Genomic DNA, 21,869 nt, shown 5'->3' with positions numbered 1-21,869 from the left:
CTAAACCATGTCCCCAAGCACCACATCCAAACAACCTGTAAACACATCTAGGGTTGGTGACTCAACCACGTCCCTAGACAGCACATTCCAATGCCTGACCATTCTTGCTGGGAAAAAATCATTCCTAATGTCCAGTCTAAACTTACCCAGTTGTAGCTTGAGGCCATTGCCTTTTGTCCTATCACTAATTACCTGTGAGAAGAGACCAGCACCAGCCTCTCTATAATGTCCTTTCAGGTAGTTGCAGAGAGCAACGAGGTATCCCCTCAGCCTCTTCTTTTCTAAACTAAATTTGATGCAGTATGTAAGGTTAACTCATTCTGAGATAAAAGAATTTCCTATTTTTCAAATCACTTTCATAATCTATGAAGCATTGTTTGAATGAACTTGTAGCTATAAAATGAACTTTGACTAGACTAGACTAGAATAGGTTGGAAGAGACCTTCAAGATCATTGCGTCCAACCCATCAACCAATCCAATCCACCTAAACAACTGAACCATGGCACCAAGCACCCCATCAAGTCTCCTCCTGAACACCTCCAATGATGGTGACTCCACTTGCTTGTTCTTTTTTTTACCTTCTCTTTCCCTTTTGTGGTGAAAACATCATGTTTATTACCTAATAAAGGAAAGAATAGTGAAGGGACAGACATGATATATACAGTGGAGGTCTTCTGTCATTTGGTTTTTCGGCTGTGTGAATGGAGAACAGTGCTGGAAATAGACTCTTTCACTATTTTTATTATTATTAAAATGATGTTGTTCCTGCAGAACATGTAATTTGTGCAGGGAAAAAGAAACTGACTTCCTTTGCCTGGCTCTTTTGTTGTTAATGATGCATTGTCCTCCTTCCCACGGACATTGATGTTGGCATCTGCGTACAGGACAAAGCTTCATTCGCAGTTCTGCAGAGCTGATATGACTCAACATTGTATAATTCCTTTTGAATTGATTTTGCTTTTATAGAATTGCCTCCCTAACCTATAAAGGGAAAGAAGTCCTGTTGGCACAGAGGGCAAATTGCCATTTCTATTACTGAGAATTTAATTCCAAAAAGTTGATGAGAGTCCTGAAGTTCCAGACAGGAGATAACCATTTGAAGCTGAGTAGTGTACTGAAAAAAAAAATAAAATCTTTCATTAGCAAATGAGATGAATGTAAAATTTTTTTCTAAGTTTCAGTGACACATAATTATTTGTTCCTTAACCTATTGTACCTATTGTGCTAAGAACCACCAAGGGAAAGAAGACGACTCAGATGTGTCCTGTAGGAAACGAAAAGTCTTGCATTTGGTGTCTCAGTGGACTTCTCTCTACAAAGACTGGTTGCATGAAGATGAGCATTTAAAACAGTTTTTAAAGGTATTGAAATGCTTCCTGATGCATTTCAGCACTGTTTCATTAACATGCAGTGTCTAAAGAGCAAAATTTATGAAGCATAATGTTTCATGCATACATTTTCTCCAATGAAATCTGTAACGTAAAATGGTTTACCTATGTCTTCTGCGAATGCTTTGGAGACAGTCAGTTTGAAAAGAAAACCTGTAATGTCAATGCATTCAATGTCAAAAACATTACTTTCAGACATGAAACGTGCAGAATTTCCATGCTTTCTAGAAAACAGGAGCAGTTATGAAGGCAAGAAATAAAATTACAAAGATGTGGAAGTCCGTTTGGATGTGCTGATTGTGTCTGCCAGAGCAGGGTCTATAGCCAGCGTCCACAGGATCACAGATCTGACAGGAAGTTTTGAGGTCCTTGTAAGAGACACTACTTGAAGTGAGGGGAAAAGTGCTGTTCCATGGTGTTTGCCAGGTGGACATGAAGAGCAGCACAGCTTTATGTATTTTTAACAAAATTATTAGCAATGATCTTGGGATCTTTTTGAATGAGTTCCAGAAGCTTTTTTGATTGCCTTCTAAATTTGCCAGAGGCATGTTTGTTGCTGGCCCAAGATCCATCTGGTGGTTGGTTTATGGTTTTGGATTTTTTTTTATCCCTGCTGGGTGAAAGTATTTTAGGAGACTTTGCAGGATCTTCCACCTTTCCTGATGAGACTGTCTGCAACTCGAGATAATTTTCAGGGCTCTTTAGTTCTCTTCAGTCATTCACTCAAAGCGAAGAGATAAAAAATTGAGCTAAATTTGGAGAAAGTCTTGAGTTTCTTCCATACTGCATGTGGAATTAGAGACCTCAGGATTTTTGCTGTTTGGCACTACAGGTGTAGTCCTGTACTAGGAATAAGGCATCATTCCAGCCATCAGTTAAGTTACGCTGCATTGTACCTGTCCTGATGCAGGGCTTGTCTTTCTGGTCATGGAGATGTGTGACTGTGTATTGTCATACAATTTCTCTGCTTAAGGCTTCTGTACACTATTAAACAGCAGTAATGTTAATGGTGATTGAACCTGTATGTCCAAAACCAATACACAGATCTATAGGCCAGAATCACTCATGCTAAAATGTACAAATGTGGGAGTGCTAATTGAGCTAAAGCAAACCTGATGACTCAGCTCATGCATATGATCCTCATTTGTTTGGCAGGGAAGGAGAAGGATATATGTGCAGATTCTGAAAATGTATAGCGAAAATATTCCCTGTCATTTCAATCCTGAAAGCCAATTCAGTTTGTTTGCCTCTTAACCTGAGGTATTGTCTTTTATATTTAACTGAGGTTCCTGATTGATGTTCAGACAATGCCTCCCCCCAAAAAAGTAGGGTGTATTTATGTGTTAATGGATTTACAGCTGGGAGCGTGTTGTTATTTGCTTGTGAGAGACATCAACTCAATTTAAAATGCATGGAAAAGTGAGGGAGAACATTCTCCATTTTAACCAAGTGAGCCTGTTTGTGACTGTTTTGGATAAGTGATGATGGTATGGTATGATCTCATATTTCGTAGTGTGGTCTTCTGAGATAACCCAGATTTTGTGTAACAGCCACAAATGTTTTCAGTCTTCCTTTTTGGGGACAAGAGTGTCAACGTTTTGCCCTCTCAGGGACATCCTCTCCCTGTGGCACTTGCATAAATATAATGGTGAAATTTGTTTTGGGATGCTGGATTCTGAGCTGATTTAGTCCACTTATGTGATGCTTTAATTTTATGTTTTGAGTTCTCAGATGTTTGCAGGTACTGTTTTGTTTTTCAGACAATATACAGGAATGTGTTAGATGATGTGTATGAATATCCCATTCTTGAGAAGGACCTGAAGGAGTTCCAGAAGATACTTGGCATGCATCGTCGTCAGTAAGTATTGATTCTGTTTGTGATCAAGGCTCCTTTTATTTAGAGTGAATTTTTTGTTTGGTTGTCATCTTGCTTTAATTCAGTCAAGAAAAAGTGATGAGTGATACTAGTAATATATTTGCTGTTACAAATAATCCCTTCTTTAAACTCAAACTAGATTGTTCGATCTTTTCTGATGTTTCTTGGGTGGTGTGTGTGGTTTAACAGTCACTCCCATCACTTTTGGTTGGGATGAGCAGTACCTTGTGGAAAAGTTGGCAAAACGTCCCTTAAAAGCTGCAATCTGTGACTTCAGACTGTGCCTCCTTTCTTATTCTCTCTCTGTGGTCTGCAGTACTGAGAAGCAGATCTCTTTTGCAATAGTCATCTTGGGGTCACTATTTTACTAGTAATTCTGATATTTATAAAAGATATATCCTTGACATGTTTTTCCAACAAATGAAGTTTGTTTCTGTGGTCTGGACTTTGGGGAAGTGGAAAGAGCTGTGTCCCTGTGCGTGACCCTGACTGCTTAGCCCAGGGGCTTGAGCTGAGTCTGTGTTCTTTGATGGCTCAAGGGCTGACAGCATTGCTTTTCACTACATCAATTGTGCAAATAGAATCATAGAATTATAGAATGGGTTTGGGTTGGAAGGGACCTTCAAAGGTCATCTAGTCCAACACCCCTGCAGTGCTCAGGGACATCCTCCATTAGATCAGGTTTCCCAGAGGCCTGTTGACCCTGATTTGTATATCTCCAAGGACGGGGCCTCAACTACTTCTCTGGGGAACCTGTTCCAGTATTCCATTACCCCCATGGTAAAGAACTTCCTCTTAACATCCAACCCAAATCTTATCTTCCCTAATTTCAAACCATTGCCACTTGTCCTAAGAAAAGTTTTCTGGCTGAGTCAGACACCTTTAGCTTTCCCTGAAGGAGCCTTGCTACCATTCTAGGGCAACCAGTTAATGTCAAACTTTCTGACATTGTAAACTTTGTAATAGCTAAAACTTCCTTTTCCTAAGCTTTGGCTGGAAAGAATAATTATGCTTTTCCTTTCTTTGTTTCAGCACTGTAGATGAGTATTCACCTCACCGAAAGGTAATGCAAACCTGATTGTGGCTGGTCAGTGGATAACACAGAATCTCAGTTTCTTCCCCTCTGCCCACTTCCCTCTCTTTTCCTGGTTTCTCAACTGAAAGTGACTGGTGGCCAAAAACATGACAGGATACAGCAGTGAGGTTAGACCTGGAACCATGCCAAAGGAATTATTTTTTTCTGCTTGTGCAGCATGGATATTAGCTGTGTGAGCTAACCTGCAGTGGCTGTGACAGTATTAGCATCTTAACAAGGTGCTATGAAACGTCAGAATTCAGGAGAAGCATGTCCCAACCAGGCTGGAGAGATTTAGCACCCTGGGCAAACCAAGCTGTGAGCACAGACATTGACATGGATGTCAAGTAGAAAGAGCAAATAGGGTGTTTGTTGTGACAGGGACAGAGAAGGAAATAGAAGAACGTGAAACTGTTTATTTAACCAGAGGGAGAAGATGAAGCTGGAGAAAATTGGCATACAAACTGCACAGAGGTGAATTGCTGTGCTCCTCAGATTCACTGGGCATGTAATAAACTTAAAGTGTTGCTGTGGAAATGTGGAAGGTGGAACATGAGATTGCAGTGAAATTGCTAACTAGGCTGATTGGTACCCAGGAAACTTATATAAGAATAAAAGTATGAGAAATGGGCTTCGAACATGACTACAGAGAACCTCAAGTCATGCAGACTGCTCAGCCTTGGCATGTCCCACTTCCTCAAAAATCCCCACCTTGGCCTTAGTAAGGCAACTCCCAGTTCTCTGATCCAAGAAAGGGTGGGTGGATTTCCTACACAGAAAAGCTTTTGGCCAGATGTATGGACTGAGTGTGGTGTTCTGTGTGTTACTGCTTTATAAAGGGCAAGGATGCAAAGAGTCACTTTTGTCTCTTTTTCTTTCTTTTCTTGTTTCCCTACTCGCTCACAGAATAAAACCTTTTTCCACCAATTCAGTCTAAAGGAGAACTGGCTGCAGCACAAAGGAACCATGAATGAAACAGAAGAAAGTAAGTATGATGGAAAGAGTGGAGGGAAAACTCCCAAATTGACATTTTTTTTCTCAAGGGCTGCTCATTGTAAGGTTTTTTTAAACATACAGCTCTGAACAGGACCTTAGGGACTCAAAGGAAGAAAGATTTGACTGTATAAGGTTACCTTCTTGCCTCACACTTTGCAGGGGTTCAGCAGTGACATGGTATCTCAAGAGGTTGTTGCCCCATCTGGTTCTTCCAGCAGCCCTGCAGCTGAGCTGTGCCTCCTAGGAGTGCTGGGCAGTCCTTCCACCAGGCATTATTCCTGCTCTATTTCCTGCTCTCCATCTCTTGACCTAGATCTTGGTTGCAAAAGGTGAACAAATAAGCCTGCCATGTAAAGGGGGCCAGGATCTGCTAACTCTGGGAACTCGCCTCAGTTCCTTCTCTTCTCAAGTACGTCTCCACATGCAGTGCAGGGTGCCACTTGGCTTTAATGTCAGACATTTCAAAGGCCATTTCCCTTCGCTGCTGCTAATGCAATAACACAGTGAGGCTGTCTCCCTCCTGTAATGCCTGTGTGAGGAACGAGGCAGAGAGGAACACAACACCATGTACTCCAGCAGAAGGACCTTCTACCTGGAAGTCTTGCCCTTTGATGATTTATTTTGTTTCTGACTGGGAACAAAACTCTGGAAGTTCACTTGGAGTCAGTATATTTTTAGTGCTCATTTGTGGCAGGACAAAACCAGCTCCTTCAATGCCAAGTCTTGCCCCATGCTGTGGATAGATATCCTCTTCCTGTGTTTCAAATATAGGTTTATTTGAGATTTATGTTATCAAGGTTGCTTCTAAAAATGTTATTTAGAATAGGAATGCAGCAGATTGGAAGACACCCTCAAGGATCATCTTGTCCAGCCCTGCCTCAGTGAACAGAGGCATCCCCAGCTACTTCATTCTGGATGAGCATCCCTACACTCATTCTCTTTTTTAGAAAGACAGAGACAGCTCATGGCTGAGTGAGGAGGGAAGGGTACTGGCACCAGAGACTGCATGGCCATGGGGACAGGAAGGGCAAGACCCAGCAAGGCCAACCCCAAGTGGATTAACTGGCTTTTATCTCACACCTTGAGTGAAAATATGAGCCATGGAAGATGATGGGATTGCGAGAACGGAACAAGAGAAGTGGAGTTGCAGAGAGGCAGATGCTGAGAGTGGACAGCATTGGTGTGGTGGAGTGCTGCTGACCAATGCTGCTTGTGGAAGATGGGTCTGCCTGAGTTGGACATTTGACTGGAGGCATTTTAATCACTAATATAAGCATTTCAAGGGCAGCTTGTAGCCTGTGAGCACTTCCACCCACTGGCATTCCTTCCTGCAACTCACAGGAAAGTAGCACAGGTTTGTTGGAAGAGATGGCGTGGTCCCTGCCAATAGATACCACAGGCAGGACCTCTGAAAGGTGCATGAGGGAACAGGCTTTGGGAGAATTAGTGTGATGGTTGTGTGTGAGGACCTGATCTGTGTGTTGGTTTAGATCAACATTAAACAGCATTAACCAAAGAATAGGTTAGTTGCCCAGTTACAGAATAACATTACTGTCATTGTCCCTTCCCAAATGACAATTTCACTGTAAGCAAGTTGCGTTGTGCTCTGCATATGGAGTCCAAGTATTTATGTCATTATTTTTGTTCAAATTCACTTTTTCTACCTACTAACCTAGAAAGCAATTTGATGTCTCTCTTTTCATGAGTTGTATCCATTCTGAAGAGAGATTCTGCCACAGGATGAGCATCTGAGTTACTGTCTGTCAACAGAGACAGGTTAAGAAAAAAATTATAAAGCCGAATGACTTTTCTTCCCCAAGGCTAAATGTTGAGTTCCTCCTTCCTTCTCATCTTCACTTTTTTTCCCTTTACTACAACACCCCCAAAAAATAAATAAATAATTCTTGAGGATGGAGTTCTTAAGTGCTTCTGGCATTGTCTCAGTTAATGAAAATGCCCTGAAGCCATGAAGATTTTTTACTACAAGGAAAGAGCTATTGCTACATACATCTGTCAATAAAAATCATTTAAGCAATACAGCATTTCTGGAGAAGAAAAAAATTTATCTTACTCTGACACAGTAGCAGCCTGTCTGCAATAGGAAGTGCTAGAGTAGAAGGAAATGGAAAGTCTTAATTAAGCACTGAAGTAAGTATGAAATCAAAGGGTCATGGCAACTCTTATTAGCAGATGTTGTAATTTCTAAATTATACAAGTCTGCAGCTCTGGCTCTTCTAAATATAGCAGCTGTATTTCAAATACTGGCCTCAGCAAACTTAAGAAGTAAACCTGATATTCTGGCAAGCACAGGGAGCAGCAGAAACAAAGTACCAACTGAGCTGACCCACATCATTACTGCTGGGAATCTCCCTGCCAGAGCTGAACAGGCTTCAGTGGAAGTGATGAGCCCAGGAAATTTCTCCAAACCAGTCCCTTTTATGTGTGCTGCAAGTGATTCAGTGAAAGAGTTATCAGAACTAATTGCATTGCTGTGCAGGCAGCCTCTGGTGCTAAAATATTCTGGCAGTGCAAGTGGTTCAGATGTCTAGACAGATAAGCTGTTGTGCGAGGTTGAATAGCCAGGGAGGCTATTTTTGCAGAACCTCCTGTTCCAGGTGGCAGTGGAGGTCCAAAATAGTTTCTGCACAGGATAGAAAATAGACCAAAAGGATGGTGATTTTTTTGTCTGAATGTGAAAGGAAGGGAGGAAAGATAGCAACAGCTGAGTTTGAAAAGAAGATAGGCAGTAGAGAAGGCTGGCTGTGACAAATCCACACAGTAGGAAGTCTTAAATAGCTCTTGCTGTGGGGGGGTGTCTCTGTTTCCATTTCTTTGCTTCTCTCATGTCTCAGAGAGAGGTGTGGCAAGGGAGTAATTGATGATATGTCACTTAGTTTCATGTCTCTGTGGGTCAGAGTGCAGCAGCCACCCTTCCTGCAGCAGCCAGGCAGCGGAGGCGTTGCCATGACCAGGTCTGCCAGATTCTCTCCTGCTCTGTTCAGGTGTCTCTGCCTGCTGCTGAGTGTGTCTTTCTTCCTTCTTGCAGTTTTCTGCCGTGTGTATATAACAGAGCACTCCTACGTCAGTGTGAAAGCTCAAGTATCCACTTCAGCTCAGGAGATACTGAAGATTGTAGCAGAAAAGATCCAGTACCCAGAGGAGGAATTGGCACTAGTGACAGTCACGTTCTCTGGTGGTAAATAGACTTCCCTTCACCTGATTACTTACCTTTTAGTGCAGCACGTAATGGAGGGCTGACGTCTTTTTTTAGTGCAAAGATACAGCTGTTCCTGTGCGGGCCCACAGCTGGATGGCCATGGGAACAATGAGGAGCTGCTTCCCAGAGAGTTGTTTCCATGGCAACAGCTCATTCTTGGGTACTGTCAGATACAGCATCTCCTGGCTGGGAAGGGAGTGTAAAGGGCTGTGTCTCCAGCAGTACTGCAAGATTTTCTTTTTTCTGCACAGATAAATCTCCTACTTTCACATTTAAATTAATTTGGAAGGCGATGAGGTATGGCTTGCTTTAAAAATATAAAAGGGAATATCAAATACTACATGCCTGGCTGTTCCCTCATTTACAGCAAGGGTAATGAATATTCTCCAGCAGAAAGGAGGGAGACTTGCATTTGCACAGTTGAGATACTGAGAGCAACCTAAGCAATATTTTTTTAAGCAGTCTTGCTTACAGCTGACCTTTTTCTTTTGCCCATTATTTTAGCATTTCTCATTGAACAGGAAGGTTTTGGTTGTTGGGGTTTTTTTGTCCTAAAGAAGACCAGATTGATCATAGGCTGATGCTAGGGACCAACCAAACCCCAAAATTTTCTTTGGTGTCTGGCAGGTCTCAAGCTCCTTGGTCAGATTCACAGAATCACCAAGGTTGGAAGAGACCTCAAAGATCATCAAGTCCAACCTGGCACCACAGACCTCATGACTACTAAACCATGGCACCAAGTGCCACGTCCAATCCCCTCTTGAACACCTCCAGGGATGGTGACTCCACCACCTCCCTGGGCAGCCCATTCCAAAAGCGAACGACTCTCTCAGTGAAGAACTTTCTCCTCACCTCAAACCTAAACTTCCCCTGGTGCAGCTTGAGACTGTGTCCTCTTGTTCTGGTGCTGGTTGCTTGAGAGAAGAGACCGACTCCCTCCTGGCTACAACCACCCTTCAGGTAGTTGTAGACAGCAATAAGGTCTTCCCTGAGCCTCCTCTTCTCCAGGCTAAACAATCCCAGCTCCCTCAGCCTCTCCTCACAGGGCTGTGCTCAAGGCGTCTCACCAGCCTCATTGCCCTTCTCTGGACACGTTCAAGTGTCTCGATGTCCTTCTTAAACTGAGGGGTCCAGAACTGGACACAGTACTCAAGGTGTGCCCTAACCAGTGCTGAGTACAGGGGCACAATGACCTCCCTGCTCCTGCTGGCCACACTGTTCTTGATGCAGGCCAGGATGCCATTGGCCTTCTTGGCCACTGATTGTTTTGCTCATTGTGGTGTCTTATGGCTCTTGGAAACCCTAAAGGAAGCAACTAATTAGGTGCATAAAAGTGTGAAGCTGGATGTACAGAAGGATCATTTTCGTGCCAGGTGTTGCTTCCCTGGGACAAAGGATGCACCCTTAGAGATACAGCACTCATTGCTGGTACTTTGTCAGTCTAGTTAATTGCAATATACACAACTACAGGGTCATTCTGGTTAGTTATTGGATCCAGAAGTAGAAGTTCACATTTTTCTCTCCCACATTGACTCAAATAACCGTTTAGGTTTTTTTCAGGGCACCAGAGTGGGTGGCAGGGAGAGAGCCTGGGCATGGAGTGACCAGATGGGACCATTACACTTACATGTCCTGGTCAGCCAGGCTACATCATTTGCAGGCAGTTGTGTTTTTTTTTTCACCCTTGTGTGTGCCCAACTTTGCCTCCAGCTCATTTTACAGCATTGCAAAAATCACTGTTCTGCTGTTATCTCTTCAAGAGCAGGGCAAGTTTTGCTCTGATAGCAATAAATCTGGTGCAAACTGCCTACTTATCTGAAGAAAACCAACAATTTGTAAATAATGAAATATTATCTTCCAACCACGCTGGTTCCTAAGAAAGCTGTAGAATAGAAGCAGTTGCCACTTGGCTGTTCAATGAGAAGCAGTAATCAAAATGCAGATACAACAGGGCTGTCATTTGTACATGACCATTGCAACCCCTAAAATGTTATTTAGTTGTGTTGCCTGAATTAATTGGAACATACCACAGTTTCAGCATCTTTGCTTTTATGCATTGTCACTCCTGTGCTGTGAGCAATAAACACCAGGCTGCCACAGTTGGTGGTTTGGTGGTGGTGGTGGTTGTTGGTTTTTTCTCTTTTCTTTGCATTTCTTTTTCTTTTCTTTTTCTTTTTCTTCTTTCTTTTTCTTCTTTCTTTTTCTTCTTTCTTTTTCTTCTTTCTTTTTCTTCTTTCTTTTTCTTTTTCTTCTCTTTTCTTTTCTTTTCTTTTCTTTTCTTTTCTTTTCTTTTCTTTTCTTTTCTTTTCTTTTTTCTTTTCTTTTCTTTTCTTTTCTTTTCTTTTCTTTTCTTTTCTTTTCTTTTCTTTTCTTTTCTTTTCTTTTCTTTTCTCTTCTTTTCTCTTCTTTTCTCTTCTTTTCTCTTCTTTTCTCTTCTTTTCTCTTCTCTTCTTTTCTTTTCTCTTCTTTTCTTTTCTCTTCTTTCCTCTTCTTTTCTCTTCTTTCCTCTTCTTTTCTCTTCTTTCCTCTTCTTTTCTCTTCTTTCCTCTTCTTTTCTCTTCTTTCCTCTTCTTTTCTCTTCTTTCCTCTTCTTTTCTCTTCTTTCCTCTTCTCTTCTTTCCTCTTCTCTTCTTTCCTCTTCTCTTCTTTCCTCTTCTCTTCTTTCCTCTTCTCTTCTTTTCTCTTCTCTTCTTTTCTCTTCTCTTCTTTTCTCTTCTCTTCTTTTCTCTTCTCTTCTTTCCTCTTCTCTTCTTTCCTCTTCTCTTCTTTTCCTTTTCTCTTCCTTTTCTCTTCTTTTCCTTTTCTCTTCTTTTCCTTTTCTCTTCTTTTCCTTTTCTCTTCTTTTCCTTTTCTTTTCCTCTTCTCTTCTCTTCTCTTCTCTTCTCTTCTCTTCTCTTCTCTTCTCTTCTCTTCTCTTCTCTTCTCTTCTCTTCTCTTCTCTTCTCTTCTCTTCTCTTCTCTTCTCTTCTCTTCTCTTCTCTTCTCTTCTCTTCTCTTCTTTTTCTTTTCTTCTCTTCTCTCCTTTTCCCTTCTCTCCTTTTCTCTCCTTTTCTCTCCTTTTCTCTCCTTTCCTTTTCTTTTCCCCTTTCTTTTCCTTTTCCTTTTCTTTTCTTTTTTTTTTTTTCATTATTTTATCTTTTCTTACCTTTTTTCTTTTCTTTTCCCCTTTTTTAAATTTTTTATTTTCTTTTTTTTCCCTTTTTTCTTTGTTTGCATGACTCAGAACTGTCATCTGCTACCCACTTGAAGGGGAACTCATTTCATTGTACCCCTGAAATGAACAAGCAAGCTCTTTCTATTCAAAATTACCTTGAAAAAGAAAATGCTGGTAGTTCTACATGAATGTATCTGGTGCCAGTGTGAGCATGAATAAGCAAGAAAACAGTCTAAAATGATGTTTGACTCTCAGATTCTCCTGATTCTTCATGAGCAATGAAAAGTCCAAGGTAGCTGTCAACATGCTTGTAGTGCTCTTGGCTCTACTTTAATACTGGGGCTGTAATCAAATCTCATGTGTCAGGTCTCCAGAAGATTACTTGGAGCCCATGGGAAGAGACAGTTTTCCAAGGGCAGTTTTAAAACTGTGTTCTGGATTTTGGTTTATGTTTCCTTATACCTTTCTCTGGTGAATCCAAGACTGCTGAGAGCTGAACCAGTACTCTGGAGTGGGGAAACAAAAAAACCATCCCTTCTTTTTGTCACTAGTTTGGTGTGTCCCGTTCTTTTAACCCATATGTTTCCTAAATGAATTACTCTAGGCCTAGAGGGATTTCTGTGAATACCATACCATAAAGGACTCTGCTCCATGGGATGAATTAATGACATTAGGATACTTTAAATTCTCTTCCTGCTGAACAGCTGTGGCTATGGATGACGTCTCCAGCCCTGCTGTTGTCTGCCAGTGGCATACAACATCTTAGTCTCTGGAGGCCAAGACAGTGCTCTAACAAAAATCCCTACATATACATAGAAACATTGGGCTGAAGTGAAGTGTTCTGTAATGCACCAGAGGTTAGAATAAGTGACTTAAGGGTTTCTTTCTTGTGTAGCCTATGTGAAGTCCAGTTTGAAAACAGATGCTGGAAGTTTTTGTGCTCTGGTCCAGCATCAGATACACCTTGGCTTTAGTGTGCCTGAAAACTGTGGAGATGATGGTCCTCACAGGGACTGGATTTGATGCTTAGTTACATGCTAAGGAGTTCACATGGCTTTACAAATATGTTTGTAATGTTTTTCTCCTATGTATCTTTTATTCTGCTTCTGAGGCCTTTTTGTTTTCTCTTTTTTTTTACAGAAAAGCATGAACTGCAACCAAATGACTTGGCTATCTCAAAGTCTTTTGAGTCCTCCAGTCGTATGTTTGTCTACCACAAAGATCTGACTGATTCTTTGGTAAGGATCTGTATGATATACTTGCCAGTTTTGATTTGCTTTGACTCCAGATCAAGAAATTAATGTTCCTCTCAGGGGACTTCTTCACCACAGCATTTATTTTTAGCTTCCTTACTAAAGCTTACTGAGCTGTTCTGTACATGGAAAAAAAAAAGGCTGCATTAACAGCAGTTAGTTGATTGAACAGAAATGGAATTTGTTCTTCAATTTCCAACAGGCTAAACCCTCTGTACAGCTTAAATCTCTCAATTTACTTCAGCCTGGAAAAGCTGACTTGGGCTTGTACAGGACTGGATGGGATGAAGATTATTCATGGTCCATGTGACCCTCCCCTCCATCATGTGCCTCTGTAACATGTAAAGTGGCTGGTGCATAATCATGCAAAGTGGTGGACAAACTCTGTGAGTTACTGTTATGTGGAAATGGATGTTGTTTGAGTTCCACCAAAATAACTGGGCAGCATTGTGACCCCAGAGTTGTAGCAGCTCCACCGGTAATCTATAGCTGGGATATATATCACTGGTGGTATGTCTTCTTCCCTTACTTTCCTCTATCTCTCCATGCTCTTGCTGGTGCTGTGGAGGGGAGTGGGTTGAAGGGCAGCAGTTCTCTCTCATCTCTGTTTTCACAAACAGGGGTTGCAAACTCTTCCCCCCCCCCATATTACAGAACCTCAGTGAGGCAGACTGTCAAGCACTGAAAAGAACTCTCTTTCACTGGCTGTCTGCTCATTATGCAGGTGTTTTGAGGAAAGCACAGAGACAGTATCACAACTGACTTCTACGTTTTGTCAGTACCGCTAGGATCTCTGCAACTCATCCTAGGGATGAGAAATGTCTATTTACATTTTGTTGGATCAACGTGCCCCGAAGAGCTGACACACCACTATCATTGTAATCTGTCATCCCCATTATCTCTGGTGTCCCAGCTACTTCTAAAAATGCAAATATTAAGGGAAGGTTTCCAGTGCAGACAGGTGACAGCCAATCCAGTTTCATTAGTTGCACAATAAAAATCACAAAACTTGCTGTAACTGTCAGATATATAGCACCAAAGTAATGGCTTAACTGATAAGAATAATCTTTCATCTTGGCAGATAGTTCACGTGCCAAGTTTCAGCCTGATGAGGTAAAAAACCCAAGAGAAATGCAAACCTTTGAAAACCCAAGCTGACAGTGGAAATGTCAAATGACCCTTAACACCAGCAGTACCAGTGCACTCCACAGTAATGCTTGGTAACTTTTGTGAATCAGGACCCACCGTGTTTTACTGTTTGTTGGTGATTACTTTGGGAGTAGTTTAATCATAAAATGGATGGATTTATGTTATTTGTAAAGGTGGATAAGTTGTGTGTATTTATTCCCAATCCAGTGTGATTGCAGAATGACTTCTTTATCTTATAATACAAAAATTTCCTGGTCTCTTCATTCAGATTTTGTTTTTGAAAGGTTTCATGGATTTTATTTTCATTATGCTGTCTGCTTGGTCAGTGTTTTATATTCAAGGTTTACAGAGAGAGAGAGAGGGAGAAAGCCTAATCCAATAGCAAATCATTGATTCTACTGACCCATTTCCTATTTCAAGCCATTTATTAAATAGACTGTAACCCTTGATTTTGATTAGTGAAGGAAAAAACCACCAAGTGCACTTAGAGAAGATTACTTAGCTCTGTTTCATACCTTGGTCCAGTAGCTGTTTCTCTGCAGAACTTTAGGCATTAGCTGTTTCTCTGCAGAACTTTAGGCATTTACTGAGGAATTTCTTACTCTTGACTATTGATTTAGAGCCCATTTGCTGAAAATGAGGAATTGCAGCAAAGGTCTGTGAGAATTTTGGGTATCAACACCTGGGATCTCGCCTTAGAATTAACAAACTTTGACTGGAGCCTCTTCAATGCAATTCATGAGGTAAGCAGCACCTCATCCACTTCCAGGTATATTACTTTCTATGCAGTATTATGCCATTACAATGTGTTTTGGAGTATCAATATTCCTTCATGTTTAGTCCATCATCAACACAGCATGGTTTGGCAGTTCTCAGCAGTGGGGGCATTAAATCAGGTCCAAGAGATATGCTGCAATCATTGCTACTGAAAAAAACTGTTGAAAGATTTGTACCTATCCTGTGCTAGAGCAATTTATATGTTCCCTGGTGGCTTTTATTGAGATTTGCCTCAAGAGAGTGGAAGAGCATGATTATTCCCTAAAAACTGTCTGCATGAGCATGTGATGTATGCAAATTGTCCTTTGCACTCACTAATGTGCCAGTTAATATAGGACTCCACAAATTGGTGTCCTTGATATCACTTTAACCACAAAACAATTTACCATTTCAGCAGTTTAGATGGTCACATTAGTAGTGTTCTTAGGCTTCAGTGAGAGAAAAAATACCAGACAGGGTTTATAAAATGGGATAATGACCCATTTCAGTGTCCATTGGGTTGCTTCAGTGACTTTGATAGGTTCTGGCATGAGCTGCTGAGTAAAATACAGTTAACAGTACAAAATGTCACTGGAAGATGTCATTCACTGAAAGGCACGTTGACTTTCTGAGAAAATGAATGGAAAATGCCCTTGCTTCTCAGCAGATGCTTTCCTTGATCTTTTATTTTGGCTTCTATTATTCAGGTTAAGCACTTTAAACTTAGAACTGGTCAAGTGGGTTGTTTTTTTCACAGAAAACAAGACCCACACCTTGATGAAAACTTGGCTATTCTTAGGAAGAACTTTGAATAGGAAATTCTCAGATCCTGCAGTGGTTTTATATGCTTTCTTTTTCATACTGGAACAGAAGTGATGAAATGTAGAAACAAAGTGTTTGTGTCTTGTAGCTGGCTGTAGCAAGAAGTGGAACTGCAGGAAATCTCACAAGAAAAGCATGTCTTGCTTTTTCCAGTCCAGCTGCCTACTGTAATAAGTCTCTGGATTTCTCTAAGCTAAACCTTGACACCGAGTCATTTGTGATTGGCTCATGCATAATAACCATTTGTCACCAAGTCTTGTTTCAAAAGCATACTTCTAAATAATTTATGATTCATTTACATTTAAATTGTTTTTATATCCCTAATAACATTGTCAATGTCTTGCAGCAAGAGCTGATATACTTCACATTCAGCAGACAGGGCAGCGCTGAAAACACCGAGAATCTCAGCCTTCTGCTTCAAAGATGCAACGAGGTCCAGCTTTGGGTCGCCACCGAGATCCTCCTCTGCAGCCAGCTCTGCAAACGTGTACAGCTAGTCAAGAAGTTCATTAAGATTGCTGCCCAGTAAGTCACTAAGTTTGCAACAAAAATCCTTGAATTCAGATGCTTTGGTTGTTGAGCAGAGAAGTAGGGTGGCAAAAACAAGGAGAGAAAACTCATTTGTCATCCTGTGTTTTAATAGTGTAGTAAGCATACCTAGATAAAACAATCCATAAATAAGAAGTGCCAACAGTGGCCAAAACTAGACATGATGGAGTGTGTGCTGCTCAGATCTTCCCCAGCAGCTTAGCCACTGTATCTGTAGCATGACCTGCAAAATCCCTAATGGTGCACTGATAACCTATGGACCATATTGCAAATGATTTGAGCAGCAACACAGTTATTCACCAAAGACTACACAGAAACCAAAAAACTTTTCAACAAGTTTTGGAAGTCCAACCTCCAGAGGAGCAAACAGCTGCAGTAAGCAGCTGTGGAGCACTCTTCTATTTATTGGGGGAGGGGTTCTTCATTAATTGGATGCGACAGACTATGCTTGCACTGTTACTAAAAAGTGCTGGCACTGGTTCTATGCCTGGGAACAGAACACAGATATATACTGTATACAGAGTTCTTTTCTCTGTAATCACTCTTATTTTAGTAATCAAGGAAATGGGGCAATTTAAACATGGGCAACCGGTCTCCTCTCCCCTCTCTCCACTTGTTGGTCTTCTGCAATATTTGAATATGCATATGCATGGAAAATGTATAATTTGCTCTCTTCATTGACTGAGTTGATTTAATTTGCAAGGCACTTAACATAGAAAGGACTGTTCTCTGCTGAGGCAGTGCCCGTGGTGAAATGAATTCTTCTAATCTAATCTAGCGCAACTCATAAATGTAATTCGATTTAGTTCGCAAGTTTTATTGTATCCAGTAAAAAGTTCATCTTATGCCCTATCAATGCCCAAGTTTGGTCCAATTACATAAAAAATGGTTGATGTCTGTGCCTTGCTTGCATTCCAGGAAAGGTTTCCTGTCTGTCTGGTGTGGATAGGGATGTATTTATCACCAGGCTAAAATGTTACTCTATTTAAATTGATTACATCTCTGTTGAGTGAAAAGCTGGAGTTGTGGAGATTAAATATGATTTCCAGTAAGTGGTAGATAACTCTCCCACTGCACTACAGGAGCACCCATCATCATAGTAGGTAGATGGTGAAATAATGGATACACAAATAACTGAGAGTGCAGTTTGATCAGGATCTTTTTTAAACAGAACAGAAGCTTTCTAATGGAAGACATTATCATATCGCAGCAGTTCAGGAGGAGTTGGCGAAAAAGGAAGAATTAGGGTGAAAGAATAGTGTGCTAAGCACGGGGCTTTCATCCTAAGGCACAAGCCAAACAGCCGTGGTATTTTGTTCATGACTAAGAGAGTGGTGTGGGGAGCTGTGAGAAGCTCTGCCTGCTCCAAGCTTGGGCTGGGATTCTGTCTCTTGACTTTCAGCTTGTTGGCAGTGCTCCAGGACTAAGATTTCATGTTCAATGTCCGTGTGCCTACTGTTGAGGAGCACCTGGAGAAGACAGAAGGCTTTAACACATGTGTCGATACATAAAAGGAAGACAGAGTTTTTGAAATGCAGAGAAAATGAATTAGCATGTTAGAAATGAACATGGTGAGAATTTAGATACACAAGTCCTCATGGGGTTAGGGTAAATGGATTACAGAAGCAGCATTCTTGCTTCCTAAGCAGTGGCTGACTGTGAAAGATCTACCTTCCCTCCACAGTTCTTTGTGAGAAATGGGCCCATCCAATGGACTGTTTACCCAGGCTGTGCTGGACACATATCTTGGTTTAGAATGGATTACCTCTGTTAGCTGCCTGACTTTAATGATACAAGGAGTCAAAGCAACAAGGATAGGATTAGCTTTTAAAACAGCTGAAGTGAAGCGAGAAATACAAACTCTCAAGACAGTACACAGGGGTCAGTGCAAGCTTTGTAACACTTGTGTCAAGAACTGGCAAGTTTCCAGTCTAAGGCCTTGGCACATCATTTTGCCTGATGATGAATCTGTGTGAAGGCAGTGGGTTCATTTGTACTTAAAATGATCTTAAAAGGGTCTTCTCACCCTCTCACACACACATGCACGTGATTATAGTGGTCTTAAAGATTCTGCAAGAGGAAGAGGAATCTTTCTGTTTGAAAAGGACTTGATGTGCCAGGAGTTTAGATTTCCGAATGGGCTAGAAATGAGCAGGGCCTAGTTGTGTATGGTTAAAATGTGGGAGAATAGAGGTATCGAGCAAATTCCGCCAGGGCTTGTATTGGAACCAGTGCTAACTGCAACTAATTTATAGGCTATGTAAATCAAACATTAATCAGATTTTCACACAATAAAAATGATGAGGGATTGCAAATGCATTGAAGGATAGGAAAAGAGAAAAAAAAAAAGGGATCTTAGGAGTCTAGTGGCATGTGCAAACAACAGTAGGATAAGATTTAATTTAGATAGATGCAAAGCAATTCAGCTAGGGAATGCTAATGCTGAGTTGAAGAAATAAATGCATGATTGTAAAGAACAGCTTTGTGACAGAGGTCCTTGGGTGATAATAGATTACAAATTAAAGGCAAGGACAAAGCATGATGCCGTTCCAAATAAATAATTTGCTATTTGCTTTGTACTTGCGTAGGAGAAAGGTGCGAGAACTTAAGAGCCCAAGCCAGTAATTATGATTCTTCTTCATTTCTCGCTGTCTGACTGCATCTCCTTGGTAAGAAGGAAACACATGAGAGCAATGTTAAAATAAATTCCAAAGAATTCAATGAAGGATAATAACGACATGGAAATGAAGACATGGTATAGATTGCAGGCCACGGCCGTAAAGAGAAATAGAAGGAATTGATGATGCACAATTTACAGAAAAGATGAAACAGGGGATGAAATAATAGAGGTCGAGGAATTATTCTGGATGAGAAAGGGCAGCTGACAGTAACTTGAGCATTGAAAAGGGAAAATTACTTTTGACAGCAAAGGGAAAAGAATAACCTGCCAACAACAGGGTTGATGAGACGGCGGAACGTTTGCTAAAAAACTTCTTAGGGCCCTGATCACCCAGTCTGAAGGTGGCCATAATAGGACATTTAATGAGTTCATTTTCTGGAGGATGATTGTATGTTAGTGCTGAGGGTTGAAATGGGACTCAGTAACCTAGGATACCTCTGATTCTGAGTACAAAAAATCGCAATACAACGTTTATATTTTTTTATTCCGCAGCTGTAAAGCCCAAAGAAATCTGAATTCGTTCTTCGCCATTGTCATGGGCCTCAACACTGCGTCTGTCAGCCGGCTCTCTCAGACCTGGGAGGTAAGGCACACTTTGGTGGCTTTTAGAATAGAATAGAATAGAACAGAACAGAATAAACCAGGTTGGAAGAGACCTTCAAGATCATCGCATCCAACCCATCAACCAATCCAACCCACTTAAACAACTAACCCATGGCACCAAGCACCCCATCAAGTGTCCTCCTGAACACCTCCACCACCTCCCTGGGCAGCCCATTCCAATGGGCAATCACTCTCTCTGTATAGAACTTCTTCCTAACCTCCAGCCTAAACCTCCCCTGGCACAGCCTGAGACTGTGTCCTCTTGTTCTGGTGCTGGCTGCCTGGGAGAAGAGACCAACCTCTGCCTGTCTACAACCTCCCTTCAGGTAGTTGTAGAGAGCAATTTTAGACCCTGTCAGAACAATTTCTTACAAAGGTGGTGTGTTGGTGAATTACCTTTGCTTCTGATTATTGGGTATTCATGCTGAAATCAAATGGGGAGCAAGCATCAGTATAGAAAGTTCTTTGAGACCTGGAATCTTAGGTGCACAGCTGTTCAGATAACACCAGATGTGTCCTTTCACGACTTGTAAATAAGAGCAAAACCCTCTTAAAATTAAGTTGGGTAAATTATCCTAGCATTTGAAATAGACATCAGAACCCAAAGTCTTACAAAAGTGGCTCCAAACAAGCCATATTTTATTATTGAATAGTTTCATTCAGAAAAACCCCAAACAACAGAACAGAAGTAAAGCCACCTCCATTCTCCTTTTATTACCTCTTTTGCAGGTGCTTGTTTTGAACAACAAAGTTAGGAAATGGGCCATGAATAAGGAGCCTACTGGAGGGCAGAGTTATCTGCTAACGGAAGCTACCAGTTGCTAAACAGAGCATGGGGTGTTTAGAGGAGGGTACCACTGGATCTGTGTCGATGTTCTGGATTTTTCCCATCCACATAAATTATTGAGTGCAAGGTTACTACATCTGCTGATGAACCCCAAACTGGGGAAGGAGTAATTTAGTATGATGGCGTGAAACCTTATTCCTCCCTCGTGCCCGCAACACCACAAGCAGGAAGTACTCAAAAAGTACCAGTCTGTAATACAAGGAGCCAGGGAACAGTTGGGATTGCCTGCTTTGGAAATACTCTTGAGCACCAACAGCTAAAACCAAAGGATCATCAGAGATTTACAAATCTAATTCTCTCCAGAGCAAAGCCTCCCCCTCCCTCCACCCCCCCCACCCCCCCCTTTAGCTAAAATGATGAATATGGAAACATCACTGTGTATGTCTACAAGAGCAATGACTGCTTCTGTGGGGAGGAGTTTACAGGGACTCAGGCAAAGAGTAGTTAACTTTAAATAACAAGAAAAGCAGAAATTTTGGAGAAAAATACATACCTGGGGCTAACAATAAGGAAACTCCTTGTCTCTCCTCTCTTTAAAAGGTCCCTCAAGGGCCCTTGCCTGCCCCTGTGGGTTGCCTTCATCTCATTTCTTTGGGCTTTGTCAGAAGAGTAGAAGGGACTACTTATTGTAGCAAAGGCACCCAGTGGCAATGATGTAGATCTCTCCTGCAAAGAAACAGGCAGAGCTCTGCCGTGTGGTGAGACCTCTGGAGATCACGTGCTGCTGGTGAGCTTCTCTCAGGAGAAGCAGAATGTCTTGCCTGTCCAGGAGGAGGAGTGCAGCTGCATATGTATCATTCTACACACGTCACCTTTCTGTGTGCAAAATGCTTATGAAGTCACAGGCACTTTTTAAATACTTATAATCATTTGTACAACTTTACTGCACTGGAAATTTCCAGAGCAAAGATTGTTTGCATTAGTGATGTGACTTCTAGAAAGCAGAGCAATGTTTATAAATTAATTATAATTACTTACACATGTAAATGAAACCTCCTAAATTTAAGCAACCATTTAGACACTGAATTGCATCAGCTCTACACTTGAATTCTTAAACATCTACTATGCTCTCAAGCATAGTCTTCTATGCTGGGTGTTTTTTTTTCCCTTCAGTATGCACTGTTTTAATGAGCCTAACTTTCCCTGATTGGAGATATTAAAAATGTGCAATTGAAATCTCATGTTCAGTTATTTTAGCATTTTAATCATACAGCACATCCACTTAATCTTAGTTGTCCTAAATGGCTTTTGTCTTGGCGGTGCCACTGTGGCTGCCAGCGTGTAAGGACAAAAGAACAAGGCAGGATTTGTAGTAAGAGGGGATATCTTTTTCTAGACTAATTGGTGTGGTTGGGAAAAACAGACAGGATTTAAGGTCCACACTCCATTCTTCCAGACTGAAATACCAGCAGCTAAATTCAAAGTGTGGAATGATGGCTTTGAGTATAAAGAGGTGAATCCATTAGAACATCTTAGAGATGCTCTAATGGGTGCATGTGGACC

The 21,869-nt window shown here is 41.3% G+C and overlaps 1 protein-coding gene across 1 annotated transcript in view; it reads left to right on the top strand.

Annotated features, from left to right (window-relative positions):
• The window catches only part of RAPGEF5 (Rap guanine nucleotide exchange factor 5), a 174,622-nt gene that overhangs the window by 137,237 nt on the left and 15,516 nt on the right, over positions 1-21,869 (top strand). The window contains exons 13-21 of the mRNA XM_054161174.1: positions 1,218-1,362; positions 3,150-3,247; positions 4,298-4,328; positions 5,247-5,325; positions 8,383-8,532; positions 12,848-12,945; positions 14,730-14,852; positions 16,034-16,212; positions 19,409-19,499. Coding sequence (XP_054017149.1) covers positions 1,218-1,362; positions 3,150-3,247; positions 4,298-4,328; positions 5,247-5,325; positions 8,383-8,532; positions 12,848-12,945; positions 14,730-14,852; positions 16,034-16,212; positions 19,409-19,499 — 994 coding nt within the window. The remainder of the gene's footprint in view (positions 1-1,217; positions 1,363-3,149; positions 3,248-4,297; positions 4,329-5,246; positions 5,326-8,382; positions 8,533-12,847; positions 12,946-14,729; positions 14,853-16,033; positions 16,213-19,408; positions 19,500-21,869) is intronic.

Source organism: Dryobates pubescens, chromosome 4 (genome assembly GCF_014839835.1).
Source record: "Dryobates pubescens isolate bDryPub1 chromosome 4, bDryPub1.pri, whole genome shotgun sequence".
Lineage (NCBI taxonomy): Eukaryota > Metazoa > Chordata > Aves > Piciformes > Picidae > Dryobates > Dryobates pubescens.
The sequence above is the reverse complement of the archived record's forward strand: the minus strand, read 5'-3'. Positions and strand labels throughout refer to the sequence as shown.